Genomic DNA, 15707 nt, shown 5'->3' with positions numbered 1-15707 from the left:
GCGGGCTAGCCGTTGACAACATAGGGAACTGAAAGGATCCTATGACTAAAGCAGAACAAATAATACATAACTCTACATTAAAGCTTAACCACAAAACAATGATTAACTGACAGTGAAGGTGCATGAAGGGGAACTTTTGTCTACCTGAAACCACACTCTCACACTGAAAATACCCAGTTAATAGTTTGGTTAACACTCAGAGCAGAGACCTCAATTAGTCAACTATGATTTGGGCTGGGGGGGGATCCCCCAAAATATAATAAAATATGCCCACTCTTTTGAATGTCTCCATGTGCTCTGACTCATGTGAAATGCAAAAAGTGTGGTTAGACGTCAGGTTTTGGCCTGGTTGTGTAGGACTACATCAAGAAATATTGCAGTTTGCAGGCTACTTCAAGGTCTTTCTCGGCCCATTTGCTGAAGTCAATCCCCTACACTGTTGTAATGTTCTAACTCAACCTGATATCTTATCAATTAATGTGGCATAGGGAGTTAGGCCTGGACTCATACGGTAATTTTTTGGTGATGCAGAATAGACATGTGCATTTTGAGAGAAATCCCCTGGTATCAGGGTCTTCAGGACAAAATAGTCTGCTACTCTATTATTCATGATCTTTCACACGTTCTACTACCTAGTGCATACTCATGCATATGTTTACTGGGATAAAATAACTGTTAAAGAAACATTAAACATTTTTGATAGCAAACATTACAAATATGCTGGCACCACAATTTATAGATTAATACCCCAAATGTAGCATACATATTGTCTAACGAGACTTCCAAACTGTTTCACATGTAGTTTGAGTGCTCAGAAAGGAATGCATGCATAGCCTACTAATGAAGCCTAGTTAGATAAATCTAACATTTGTCATCTTGATACCGAATTAGAATTATTAACTTTGATCATATCTATTGAATTCAATTATTTACTTAATGGGCTTAACATAGGCGGCTAGATAGAAGACTGGTCACTCTAATAAGTGACCTCAACCCAGAGTCTCTCAGAGCGTTCACAGTCAGCCCACTGACACCCCTATCAGACCACAGCAAAATCACAGTCTACTTAAACAGAGCAATACTCAATCATGAGGCATCAAAGCCAAAGGAACTGAGTAACATTAAGAAATGCTATAGATGGAAGGAATGCAGTTTGGAAACCTACCAAAAAACAATTAGGCAACAACAAATTCAATCCCTTTTAGACAATTTCCTGGGTAAAACGTTCCACTGTAATAGTGAAGGTGTAAACTTGGCAGTGGAAAATCTCAACAGTATATTTGACCTCTCAGCTTCCCTATCAAATCTAAAAATCTCAAATAGAAAACCGAAGAAAATTAACAACAATGACAAATGGTTTGATGAAGAATGCAAAAATCTAAGAAAGAAATTGAGAAACCTGTCCAACCAAAAACATAGAGACCCGGAAAACCTGAGTCTACGCCTTCACTATGGTGAATCACTAAAACAATACAGAAATACACTACGGAAAAAGAAGGAACAGCATGTCAGAAATCAGCTCAATGTAATTGAAGAATCCATAGACTCTAACCACTTCTGGGAAAATTGGAAAACACTAAACAAACAACAACACAAAGAATTATCTATCCAAAACGGAGATGTATGGGTAAACCACTTCTCCAATCTTTTTGGCTCTATAACACAGAATAAAGAGCAAAAACATATACCTGATCAAATACAGATCTTAGAATCAACTATTAAAGACTACCAGAACCCACTGGATTCTCCAAATACATTGAATGAGTTACAGGACAAAATAAAAACCCTCCAACCCAAAAAGGCCTGTGGTGTTGATGGTATCCTCAATGAAATGATCAAATATACAGACAACAAATTCCAATTGGCTATACTAAAACTCTTTAACATCATCCTTAGCTCTGGCATCTTCCCCAATATTTGGAACCAAGGACTGATCACCCCAATCCACAAAAGTGGAGACAAATTTGACCCAAATAACTACTGTGGAATATGCATCAACAGTAACCTTGGGAAAATCCTCTGCATTATCATTAACAGCAGACTCGTACACTTCCTCAATGAAAACAATGTACTGAGCAAATGTCAAATTGGCTTTTTACCAAATTACCGTACAACAGACCATGTATTCACCCTGCACACCCTAATTGACAACCAAACAAACCAAAACAAAGGCAAAGTCTTCTCATGCTTTGTTGATTTCAAAAAGCCTTCGACTCAATTTGGCATGAGGGTCTGCTATACAAACTGATGGAAAGTGGTGTTGGGGGTAAAACCTACGACATTATAAAATCCATGTACACAAACAACAAGTGTGCGGTTAAAATTGGCAAAAAACACACACATTTCTTCACACAGGGTCGTGGGGTTAGACAGGGATGCAGCTTAAGCCCCACCCTCTTCAACATATATATCAACGAATTGGCGCGGGCACTAGAAAGGTCTGCAGCACCCGGCCTCACCCTGCTAGAATCCGAAGTCAAATGTCTGCTGTTTGCTGATGATCTGGTGCTTCTGTCACCAACCAAGGAGGGCCTACAGCAGCACCTAGATCTTATGCACAGATTCTGTCAGACCTGGGCCCTGACAGTAAATCTCAGTAAGACCAAAATAATGGTGTTCCAAAAAAGGTCCAGTCACCAGGACCACAAATACAAATTCCATCTAGACACTGTTGCCCTAGAGCACACAAAAAACTATACATACCTTGGCCTAAACATCAGCGCCACAGGTAACTTCCACAAAGCTGTGAATGATCTGAGAGACAAGGCAAGAAGGGCATTCTATGCCATCAAAAGGAACATAAATTTCAACATACCAATTAGGATTTGGCTAAAAATACTTGAATCAGTCATAGAGCCCATTGCCCTTTATGGTTGTGAGGTCTGGGGTCCGCTCACCAACCAAGACTTCACAAAATGGGACAAACACCAAATTGAGACTCTGCACGCAGAATTCTGCAAAAATATCCTCCGTGTACAACGTAGAACATCAAATAATGCATGCAGAGCAGAATTAGGCCGATACCCACTAATTATCAAAATCCAGAAAAGAGCCGTTAAATTCTATAACCACCTAAAAGGAAGCGATTCCCAAACCTTCCACAACAAAGCCATCACCTACAGAGAGATGAACCTGGAGAAGAGTCCCCTAAGCAAGCTGGTCCTGGGGCTCTGTTCACAAACACAAACACACCCTACAGAGCCCCAGGACAGCAGCACAATTAGACCCAACCAAATCATGAGAAAACAAAAAGATAATTACTTGACACATTGGAAAGAATTAACAAAAAACAGAGCAAACTAGAATGCTATTTGGCCCTACGCAGAGAGTACACAGCGGCAGAATACCTGACCACTGTGACTGACCCAAAATTAAGGAAAGCTTTGACTATGTACAGACTCAGTGAGCATAGCCTTGCTATTGAGAAAGACCGCCGTAGGCAGACATGGCTCTCAAGAGAAGACAGGCTATGTGCTCACTGCCCACAAAATGAGGTGGAAACTGAGCTGCACTTCCTAACCTCCTGCCCAATGTATGACCATATTAGAGAGACATATTTCCCTCAGATTACACAGATCCACAAAGAATTCGAAAACAAATCCAATTTTGAAAAACTCCCATATCTACTGGGTGAAATTCCACAGTGTGCCATCACAGCAGCAAGATTTGTGACCTGTTGCCACGAGAAAAGGGCAACCAGTGAAGAACACACACCATTGTAAATACAACCCATATCTATGCTTATTTATTTTATCTTGTGTCCTTTACCATTTGTACATTGTTAAAACACTGTATATATATATATATATATGACATTTGTAATGTCTTTATTGTTTTGAAACTTCTGTATGTGTGATGTTTACTGTTAATTTTTATTGTTTATTTCACTTTATATATTCACTTTATATATTATCTACCTCACTTGCTTTGGCAATGTTAACACATGTTTCCCATGCCAATAAAGCCCTTGAATTGAATTGAATTGAGTATGGGTTGGGTCGTCTCAGAGGTACATTTAGATACATTGTTTCTGACGTTGCCTCCCCGAAACCCACCCTTTTATTCCCGCTTTGGACACGTGACCAATGAGGACCACGTGACCAATGAGAAGGAACCAGCACGCCCGTAGAGTCGGTGCCATGGTAACGGCTAAATGCGCTACAAACTGAAAGGAGAGACTGAGAGGGACAACTATTGGTGACTATTCTGTAAGTTTCAAAACAAATGCCAATGCCTGGTTACCAGGAATATAAAGAACCTAGAACTGAGTATAAAATGTTTGAACTGGCTTGATAATGTAGACACATTTACTGAAGTTTATAGCTAACGTTAGCTAGTTGCTAACGTTAGTTGGTTGCTAGTATAACGTTATTGTACTGTTTGCAGATTTGAACGCCAGACGAAATATTGACAAATTTTGATGGATTCAATATACCTTCGTTACCAATAATAATAAATTACTCAGCCAAAGTAAAGACAATTCTAGCTACAGTGCTGAAGAACTGTTATCTCTGCGCACAGGCTGTAATTGATCCAAAACACGAAATAAATTACTTTTGAGCACTGTTTACCACCAGACTTGCCAAGTAACATAACTTCAGCAGGGAGGAAGAGAGAGGCCCAACTCCGCGGGAAATCTCTCATTCAAGCAGGTTTCGTTTTTTCGCCCACAATGAATTCGTTTTTTGTATGGGGATTAATGAGAGAGTGGTGAATTTGGTCAACAAAAAATGAATGGTTTATTTGCTAAGTTATTGAGGTTTATTTGATCGAATAGAAGTTTCGTAATGCTTAAGTTGTTACGAGTGTACTGATATAAGTAGGATACGAGACATCCAGGTGTTGTGCCGAAAATCTCCCATGTGCCAGAATTCTCCACCCTTCGCGTTCTTCATTGCTGCGACTTGCTTGCTAGTTGATTTCTGCTCTTCACTCCGTTGTCAGTTTAGCTTACATTTCACTGATCTAAGTAGCAGAAAGCATTTTTGGCTGCAGTTTTCGGTTTGGAGATTTGTTTCAAGTGTATGTGGCGGTTCTAGTTTATATGGCGCCCTGGGCGAACTCCCCTTCAGTGCCCGCATCCCGGGGCGCTCGTGTCCCGCCCCCGGCAACAGACGCCTCACAAGTCCTCAACTTGCAGCTTCAACCAGTCTCAACGTCAACAGTGAAGAGGCGACTCCAGGATGCTGGCCTTCTAGGCAGAGTTGCAAAGAAAACGCCATATCTCAGACTGGCCAATAAAAATAAAAGATTAAGATGGGCAAAAGAACACAGATACTGGACAGAGGAACTCTGCCTAGAAGGCCATCATCTTCACTGTTGATGTTGAGACTGGTGTTTTGCGGGTACTATTTAATGAACCTGCCAGTTGACTTGTGAGAGGTCTGTTTCTCAAACTAGACACCCTTATGTACTTGTCCTCTTGCTCAGTTGTGCACCGGGGCCTCCCACTCCTCTTTCTATTCTGGTTAGAGCCAGTTTGTGCTGTTTTGTGAAGTGAGTAGTACACAGCATTGTCTGAAGAAAGGTGTTTGTTTCTGCCCATTTTGAGCCTGTAATTTACCCACAAATGCCAATGCTCCAGATATTCAACTAGTCTAAAGAACACAGCGTTGTTTCAGAAAAAAGGTATTTGTTTCTGGCCATTTTGAGCCTGTAATCAAACTCACAAATGCTGATGCTCCAGATACTCAACTAGTCTAAAGAAGGCCAGTTTTATTGCTGCTTTAATCACCACAACAGTTTTCAGCTGTGCTAACATAATTCCAAAAGGGGTTTCTAATGATCAATTAGCCTTTTACATGATAAACTTGGATTATCTAACACAACGTGCCATTGGAACACAGTAGTGATGGTTGCTGATAATGGGCCTCTGTACTCCTATGTAGATATTCTATTAAAAATCTGCAGTTTTTAGCTACAATAGTCATTTACAACATTAACAATGTCTACACTGTATTTCTGATCAATTTTATGTTATTTTAATGGACAAAAAAATGGCTTAAAAAAAAAACACGGACATTACTAAGTGATAAAATCATTGATATGTTTAAAGATAATGATTAAATAATTCTACCCTGAAACGTAACCATTAGCGAGTATAGTTTATGTTGCATGTATAAGGAATACTTAAAGTATTAAACACAAGTCGAATTAGGTTGGACTGGGAGAGAGAGAAATGTGTGTGTGCCTAAGAAAACACAGAAGAACAGTGGTGAGAACTATGGAGAAGGATAAAACTCACCTACTGTTTGTGTGTATGTACAGTATGTGCGTAGGATACCTACTGTTTGTGTGGAAGTATGTGCGTAGCTATAAAATGGATGTCTTTGAATAATGGACTTCAGAACGTTCTCGTGAATAAACTGTACTATCTTTTTGCATAAGCTGAGTCTTTGACTAATTGTTATTAAACCCATGGTCTTACAGATCTCAGGGATTGGTCAGAGCTATTGATTGTCAGTTATTATCATTGGGATTGAAAATTCTCATGACACTAAGTGAACCCAAACTTTTGAAGGGTAGTGTATCTACTAGAATAAAGACTCTTAGTGAGTCTGTCTTGTTGATTTCTAAATAAATGAATTTATTCATATTCAACAGGATCCGCTGTATTCTCAAATGAACTAAACAAAGAAACATCCAACTTTGCAATGCCCACCTCCAAGGTTCAGGCATCCCATGCGGCTCTGCCAAGCCTGCCTCTAAAAATACCAGAGGGATTCAAGAGCAAAGTGGTGGCACCCAGGAATCCCAAACTAGTTAGAAGAGAGGATATGCCTAAAAAAGTGAGTACATTCATATGGAGTGTATGTTTTCAATATACACATGACTTGCAGCTATTATTGAATATATCCTCCTACTTCATTATTCATTTATATATATAAAAATGTGTCCCTGACTTTGAAATGAGTGCAGTTCTATGTTTACTTATTGATGAACTAACTGATGGAGAGATGTTATTATGGGGGAAATTAAGCAGAATATGTGTTTGAGTTGACCTATTCTAAAAGGGGAGAATAATAACATTCCAGGAATATGTCTGTGGTCAAGGATGGACATTTTTATTTAATGATCACTCATGGATTCTGTTCATTGAATTCCCTTTCTCAATGTAGTTGACACCATCCGCTTTTGCACAAGAGATGTCTCAATCTACGGAGGAGCGTCTGGCAAATACACATGCGATGCACCCACCACGCATTCTAGAGCTGATAGACATGACTGAGACCACTCACCAGAAGGTAAAGTCTATGCAAATGCACTACAACAGGATTTCCCAACTCGCGGCCTACAGGCCGAGTTTGGCCCACGGGTGATTCTACAATTTTTCTGAGCAAAAATAAATACATTTCCAAAGTATTCCCACACATACTAGAAAGATACAGTATATGTGATTGTATACAAATGTAAGCAAGGTTTGAAATGATTATGTTTAAGTCTAATTTTATATATGTTTAGGCTCAGGGGTCACGTTAATGCAGAATTTAGTTTTTCACATAGAACAAAATATATAAAACGCATAAGAAATATCTTGCTGGCCTCCCGAGTGGCGCAGTGGTCTAAGGCACTGAATCGCAGTGCTAGCTGTGCCACTAGAGATTCTGGGTTTGAGTCAAGACTCTGTCGCAGCCGGCCGCGACCGGGAGACCCATGGGGCGGTGCACAATTGGCTCATCGTCATCCGGGTTAGGGGAGGGTTTGGCCGGCAGGGATGTCCTTGTCCCATCGCGTACTAGTGACTCCTGTGGCGGGCCGGGCGCAGTGCACACTGACACAGTCGATAGGTGTACCGTGTTTCCTCTGACACATTGGTGTGGCTGGCTTCCGGGTTAAGTGGGCATTGTGTCAAGAAGCAGTGCAGTCTCTTGGTTGGGTTGTGTTTCGGAGGACGCACGGCTCACGACCTTCGGCTCTCCTGAGTCTGTACGGGAGTTGCAGCGATGAGACAAGACTGTAACTACCAATTGGGGAGAAAAAGCGGTAAAAGAAGGGGGGGAAAATGAATATCTTGAAGCGTTTTCTGAAGGCAGATCTAAAATGCTTCTTATTGTAATTTCTGCTCGTCATCAGACCAACGTTAATTTTTTTCCACTCTGATGAGAATTCATGAACAGGCATTCTATGAGCAGATGTGTAGCTACCTTTCTCCTGTACTTTTGGTGCAAGATTAACTTTCAGCAAAACATTAGGAAATGTAGCTGGCTACATTAATTCTAAGATAAACATTAGAAATATGATGGCCATGCAACGTTTTTGCAAAAAATACCTTGCTTTTTCATTGTAAGCTCATTTACTTGTGTGGCTGCTAGCCGAATAGCATTGCACTTCTGTTATCATCTGATGAAAATGAAGATATTGTCTGTCGAATGTGTTGTACTAATATATTTTTTGTGAAGGAAAACCATAGTTGCATGCCACGATCACTCGATTGTATTTTCTGTGAAGGAAAACCATAGTTGCATGCCACAATCACTTGATTGAAGGAAAAAATCGTATAAAGCATCTGCTCTCTGCACCTCTCTCTCTCTCTCTTTGCCCCTTTCTACCTCCAGCGTTTTCTTGCCTCTGTAATACTAATGTTAGCTAATATAATTATTTTCCAAAGCTTGTCCTTAAATCAGAGCCCATCTTCTGAAATTGTATACAAAATTAAGTCAAATAGGATGAAGGGGGTTCAAATCAAGGCATTCTCTTTTTCACTTACAAGCTGGCCGATTGTGTGGAGTAAATTTCCACAGTTGCAGAATACAGAATGCATCATCATTATGAGATGAAGGTCATTTTGACAGAATTGATATTAAGTTTATGAACCAGGCCTGTAAGCAGCCTTCCCTTAGTCAGCATTGTCTGATGTGACCTTCTACTGTAGTAGTAGAGACCATCTAATGTAACTTAAACAATTGCAATTGTCTACAATTATTATGTAATATTATTTTTTAATATGTGTGTTACTAAAGGCACAATGTGGCTTGCTCAAAAAGTATGTTATTGTTCCTACCCTAAGAATCCTGTCTTTTTTACTTTTCCTCTGTGCTGTTCTCAGTTCTCTACCATTGATGTGGACCAGGCCATGTTCCAGCCATACCCCTCGGAGATTGTGTTCCAGAATTATACGCCCTCAGAGACCTATCAGATTTCACTGATTCTCCGTAACAATGACAAGGTAGGGCAGGGCGGGTTTGGGTACCAGGGAAGCATGGAAGGTTGATGTGAGGCTGAGCGAGCAGCCATGTGGAGAGTGGGTAGTTCTGGAGATTTTCTTGATCCATCTGAATTCCCAGCGATAATTGTATGGAGTACGTTATTAGGACACAATGTCCACTGGTCATTAGTTACAACCCCATATGTGCCACACCAATATGTGATTGGATTCTCCATTAAAAAGTGCTCCACTACAAACACTCAATAAACTGTAATTAATCAGATGAAAGGGCTGAATCATGCATGGATCTATCATTTAAATGGGCTCGATTGCAGTTAGAAAATATGTCTCTCCTAAAACCCTGTCATGGTGTCAGAGATAAGTCAAGGAAATATATTGTTAGGCGTAGCCTATACATTTAATGCATAACCTACCTAGGATTTAGAAGAAATATCCAAATGTAACTGTCAGTCCATTATAAAAAGATGTAAGTGCATGAAATCTGGAGAAGTTCTGTTTTCGACACATGAAAAGGCATAACAATCTTTTTACAACTCTACAATGATTGATATGCTTTTAACTTGCCTCTCAGTTATGTTACCATTGATCAACGATGATGTTATGTCTCTTCTTTCACATGTTGATAATGCATTGTGGAAGTCACAGAGGTACAGTAATTTTACTATGTAATGCAATAGTAATTCCCAACATAATAAAATCTCTGGCCCAGCTATGTGCATTGTGCATTATTACCCTTTTTCTTATAGGCTACAATGCATTATTACCCTTTTTCTTATAGGCTACAGTGCATTATTACCCTTTTTCTTATAGGCTACAGTGCATTATTACCCTTTTTCTTATAGGCTACAGTGCATTATTACCCTTTTTCTTATAGGCTACAGTGCATTATTACCCTTTTTCTTATAGGCTACAGTGCATTATTACCCTTTTTCTTATAGGCTACAGTGCATTATTACCCTTTTTCTTATAGGCTACAGTGCATTATTACCCTTTTTCTTATAGGCTACAGTGCATTATTACCCTTTTTCTTATAGGCTACAGTGCATTATTACCCTTTTTCTTATAGGCTACAGTGCATTATTACCATTTTTCTTATAGGCTACAGTGCATTATTACCCCTTTTCTTATAGGCTATAGTGCATTATTACCCATTTTCTTATAGGCTACAGTGCATTATTACCCTTTTTCTTATAGGCTATAGTGCATTATTACCATTTTTCTTATAGGCTACAGTGCATTATTACCCTTTTTCTTATAGGCTACAGTGCATTATTACCCTTTTTCTTATAGGCTACAGTGCATTATTACCATTTTTCTTATAGGCTACAGTGCATTATTACCCCTTTTCTTATAGGCTATAGTGCATTATTACCCATTTTCTTATAGGCTACAGTGCATTATTACCCCTTTTCTTATAGGCTACAGTGCATTCGCAATATTCCTCACACAATAACATACCTCTCTTTCCCCTACACTCATCCTTTCAAATACCAACTATTTCTACCGGTTTCATCCTTTCAGAACAGTGAAACTCATTAGTAACTACATTATGTGTTTTTTAATTAGGTCTTTTTTTAGTTTGAACAAAAAGCATTGTGATGAAAGGATTATATAGTGTCAACTGATTTGGTAGTCTACAACCTACATATTTTCTCCCAACCATTTACCTTTCAGGGAGATGGGGTAGACATACTGTAATAAATATGTATATTAATTCCATGGAAAAACAACCTCTTTAGTCAATTTATTCATGACCACATTGAAGCTGTAATGCATACAGTAGTTGGATTTAAAATGCAAGGAGAAAATATATGAAAGATTTAGCTTCGTAGTCAAATGTCTCACTTTCTCACTGCAGTCCCATGTTGATGGCAAATAGATAGGCCTAGAAAAAGTTATTGGCAGTAGAGTCAAAGCCACAATTCCTCTTATTTATTGTCCATTTAAATCCTGTATTTCTACATTTACTATGTTGCATGCCTGTCCAAACCCCAAACTCTTTTTTTTAGGATGTATTGCATTTGGCAGATTTTTATATCAAACAGAAGTTACACAAGCGAACTTTTACATTGATGCATTTGATGACGCACTGTTTTGTTCCAGTGTTAATTTCGTCAACAATAACTATGATGAAAAATATTTGTCAACAACCTATTTTTCCTCACGAAAACTAATGACGATAGCGAGACGAGATGCCATGAAAAACACAATAACTTTAGTAACAAATTCGTTTTCATTTTAGTTGACGAAAATGTGACGAGACTAGAATTCCACATGAGACTAATGGACATTCAATTAGACATTAATATTTTTTGTCCAATCATAAGCATTCATATCTTTGCAGAATATTTAATGCAATCCTCTCATTGGCAGAATTAACAGCTTTTCAGTCACACAGCTTCCGGGCAGTCACTTCAGTCACTCAGAAATATTTTGAACTGATGCACAGCCAGCGAACCAGGACACTTTAATTGTAACTAACCTCAACTAAAAACTATAATGTTTACTCTCTTACTTTCATGTTGGCTATTTTCGCTTTGATCACATCACATGCTCCATTTTCCCATGTGTGCTGTTATTCATCTGTACTGCTGCTCTTGCAGTCGGCAAATACGAGTCACTGTTATTTAGCCCCATCCCAAGGTTATGATTGGGAGAAAAGAGCTGTACGCTTAAATTGTTTAACCTGTTGCCAAGGCTTTGTAGCCTATGGTAAGTCATGGCTGGCATTGGTTACTATCTTCCACAATAGCAATGTGCCAGCTATATGAGGGGATAGTAGGCCTCTTTGGACAAGGCTATCTTAATGTGCACATGATGGAAGTTACAAGTCAATTATTTAATGGAAAAAAAATGCACTGACGAATATTTGACAAAAATGACTGTGACTAAAACTACACTAAAATTGTCCTGAGTTTAAGTCGACTGATAATAACTAAAACTAAGAAGGATGAAATGACTCAAATGTGACTGAGACTAAAACTAAATCTAAAATAGCTGCCAAAGTGAACACAGATCTGTACCTTAGTATGGTCTGCCAAACTGCATGTTCTTCTTGCAGTTATTTCTCTTAAATATGTTTGTTGTCTTTGAGCTTCTTTTGGGGCTTAGGAGAGTAGGGAGTAGGGATGTTGCAAAGAAAGTGGAGATTTAGTCATTATGTCCCTCTCTCTCTTTCTCTTTTTCTTTATCTCTCTTTGTCTCTCTCTCTCTTTGTTTCACGTGCGTGCGTGCATGTGCATATGTGTGTGTGTGTGTGTGTGTGTGTGTGTCTTTCTGGTCTTTAGATCCCACGGCTGGTGAAGGTGGTGGAGGGAGACTCTCTGTATTTTAAAGTGGTCAGTCCAGTGGATGTGTGTAGCAAAGTGGCCCCAGGGATGGCGTCCACATTCAGTGTCCTCTTTACACCCCAGGAGAACAAGGTACTGTCAACACAAATCAAATAAAAATGATATGGCAACACACTTAACAAACAGTTGGAACACTGTAAAGTGCAATAAACTATTACTTTTTCTTTTAATGCTATGGATCAAAGCAAACAAGTGTTTCCAACTTTATTCCAATTTTATTCAGTCTGTTCATGAAATTTCCTCTTTCTGATTTCAAAAGAAAACAGCTTTCTTATGTTCTGAAAATTACTGAAAGGAATGTCGGCCTAGTTAAGAAACCAGTCTCAGTCATTACCCTTGGTCTGAAGGAAAGATTTCAATGCTTCAGGTTTTCCTCTTCAGTAATGACAACACGGTGAAACATCAATGTCAAAGCTCATATTCCTTGTTAATGCGCCTCTGCACTGTAATTCTATCAGAGAGTGTGCTTTGATGAGCATGGGCATGACAGGGAATGTTTCCACCACTGCCTACTCTCACTCCATTAGCTGCCATTCTCCAGGCTCTAATATGGCCTGGTAATCTGCTTTGCTCTGCTTGCACATTAATACAGAGTGTAGTTGTTAGAGAGATTCAGGGGCCTTGGCAACATAATCAGGCCTGGAGCCAACTCATCTGTATGGAGACAATAGGGAGAGATGACTGTTTGGATGACAGACCCCTGAAAAAACAACATACTTGACAAGATGTGAACATTTGGAGCAGTAGTGAACCTTTGGTTATGCATGTGTTATAGTTCCAAGACATTGTTGATCAGGACATGTCCTTCATACACCACATGAGACAGAATCCAATAAGAAACTGATCAATGTTGAATCTGAAGTCTACTTCTGTGCTGTCCTGTCCTTGTGAACTTCATAAAGTAACCTCTCCTCCCCCGTCTCCCAGGACTACATCCACAGGCTCATCTGTGTGACAGAGAGGGAGAGGTTTGAGGTTCCTATCCGGGCGATTGGGGCGCGGGCCATCCTAGACTTCCCTGACCACCTGCACTTCTCTCTGTGCCCTGTGAAATGCTCCTCACAGAAGACCCTGCTGGTGCGCAACATTGGCAACTGTGAGGCCAAGTTTCAGCTAAGCACACACAGGTGAGAGATGATCTATGATAGGAGTCTGTTCTAGCCTTTAGTCTGTTCTATCCCAAGTACTCTATGCTAAACCAACCATTTCTACCTGTCCATGCCTTTGTTCTGTCAAGACCTTTTTCAGTGGAGCCCCCTCTTGGAACTATTGGAGTTGGAGAAAGCATGCAGGTGACAGTTGACTTTCTACCCAAGACTGCAGGAGACCACAGCCAGGATCTGTTTCTTCACTACCATACAGGTGCAAGACCATAACTATAAAGCAGCAGCTACACCGCACAGGTCTGGCTAGACAAGATTCAGTATCCTTGGAGCTTTATGGTCACCATTATACAGATGGTACACATGCATCTATACTCTACAATCATCTACATCCAAAATTCCCCCCACAAAGGACAAACCATATACAATATACCCCCAGTGTATAAAACATTAGGAACACCTTCCTAATATTGAGATGCACCCTCCCCTTTTGCCCTCAGAACAGCCTCAATTAGTTGGGAAATGGACTCTACAAGGTGTCAAAAGCATTCCACAGGGATGATGGCCCATGTTGACTCCAATGCTTCCCACAGTTGTGTCAAGATGGCTGGATGTCCTTTGGGTGGTGGACATTTCTTGATAAACACGGGATACTGTTGAGCATGAAAATCCCATCAGCGCTGCAGTTCTTGACAAACCGGTGCACCTGGCACCTACTACCATACCCCGTTCAAAGACACAATCTTTTTTCTTGCCCATTCAACCTCTGAATGGAACACATACACAATCCATGTCTCAATTGTTTCAAAGCTTCAAAATGATTCTTTAACATGTCTCCTCCCCTTCATCTACACTGATTGAAGTGGATTTAACAAGTGACATCAATAAGGGATCGTAGTTTTCACCTGGATTCACCTGGTCATTCTATGTCATGGAAAGAGCAGGAGTTCTTAATGTTTTGTACACTCAGTGTACATGTCTTCCCAGAGTCCCCACCGATAGACCTACTCACTTTGCATTACGCGAGCACACAAGTACTTGCTCTACACCAGTAAGGTACTTCATAGAAACAGATGCATGCACACATTCACATTACATACATTTTTTTGCATAAGATAATCAACTACATCAAATGGAGTGGAACTAAAAGGATGAATCTGTTTACCATACATTCACTGTGAACACAATAATAAAATATCCCCTTCGTAATGACCCTGCAGCAGGAATGGTAAAACAGTGTTAATCATTTCAGGGGCATTTATTCACAGTCTTTAATCTCTGCTCTTTCACACAGGTTGCACCTAGCGTATAGGGAAAACACCCTAATTAGCATATATCCTATTAACAGATGTATGAGTGTGGATGGCTGGGTGTGCTGGTGTTATCTGTTGCCTATAGCAGTGTCATCAGCCCAGTTAGAATGGACAGCCCTTGGAGACACGTCTGTCTTGTTTTGTTTGTGTGATTATACCAGCTAATGGTTTGAGATATTGATAGAACTCCATTGGAAACCCCAATATGTTTTCTTTTTGGAATGTAAGCGGATGTGCAATTATTTTTGGCTCAATTCAAGATCTTAAACTGTCCCACGTTTGTGATTGTGATGATGGGTAGTGCTGGCAAAGGGACCTTATAGGATTCCAAGGTGATTGCAGTGTTAAAGATTGATAAAAGTGTTTTTATGCTGTGGTGAAATCCAGATTTGATGGAGGATTTAGAGTAGACCCCTTTATCACTTAATTATTTTGACAAGCCTATGGTAGAATTGCAAGTTAATAAAAGGTGAATTTGCAATGTGATGGAGAACTATATCTGTGTGAGATACAGTAAACCAATTAAGAGCCAGAGGAGTATTTGAGTGTGTGTGTGTGCATGTTTATCTGTGTGCTTGTGTGTGTGTGTGTGCGTGTGCATCCGTGCGTGCATGCGTGTTTGTGTGCGTGTAAACGCATGTGTGTGTGTTTGGCTCAGGTGGTGCTTGGTGGTCTGCTGTCTCACTACATACACACACAGGTCTAGTGAAGGGCAGCAGCATTAACATTTTATAATGTGCTCTACTCTAAAAAGACCACTCACTGTAAGCCCATC

At 39.8% G+C, this 15707-nt stretch overlaps 1 protein-coding gene across 4 annotated transcripts in view; it reads left to right on the top strand.

Annotated features, from left to right (window-relative positions):
- The first annotated feature begins 4118 nt into the window (after positions 1–4118).
- Positions 4119–15707, top strand: part of hydin (HYDIN axonemal central pair apparatus protein) — a 69399-nt gene continuing 57810 nt past the window's right edge. For all 4 annotated transcript variants that reach the window (XM_042323143.1, XM_024423520.2, XM_042323142.1 and 1 more), the window contains exons 1-7: positions 4119–4208; positions 6604–6788; positions 7119–7244; positions 9047–9166; positions 12454–12588; positions 13444–13643; positions 13754–13878. In XM_042323143.1, coding sequence (XP_042179077.1) covers positions 6654–6788; positions 7119–7244; positions 9047–9166; positions 12454–12588; positions 13444–13643; positions 13754–13878 — 841 coding nt within the window. In that variant the 5' untranslated portion in view covers positions 4119–4208; positions 6604–6653. The remainder of the gene's footprint in view (positions 4209–6603; positions 6789–7118; positions 7245–9046; positions 9167–12453; positions 12589–13443; positions 13644–13753; positions 13879–15707) is intronic.

The sequence above is a fragment of the Oncorhynchus tshawytscha genome, linkage group LG06 (genome assembly GCF_018296145.1).
Source record: "Oncorhynchus tshawytscha isolate Ot180627B linkage group LG06, Otsh_v2.0, whole genome shotgun sequence".
In the NCBI taxonomy this organism is placed as follows: Eukaryota; Metazoa; Chordata; class Actinopteri; order Salmoniformes; family Salmonidae; genus Oncorhynchus; species Oncorhynchus tshawytscha.
The sequence above is the reverse complement of the archived record's forward strand: the minus strand, read 5'-3'. Positions and strand labels throughout refer to the sequence as shown.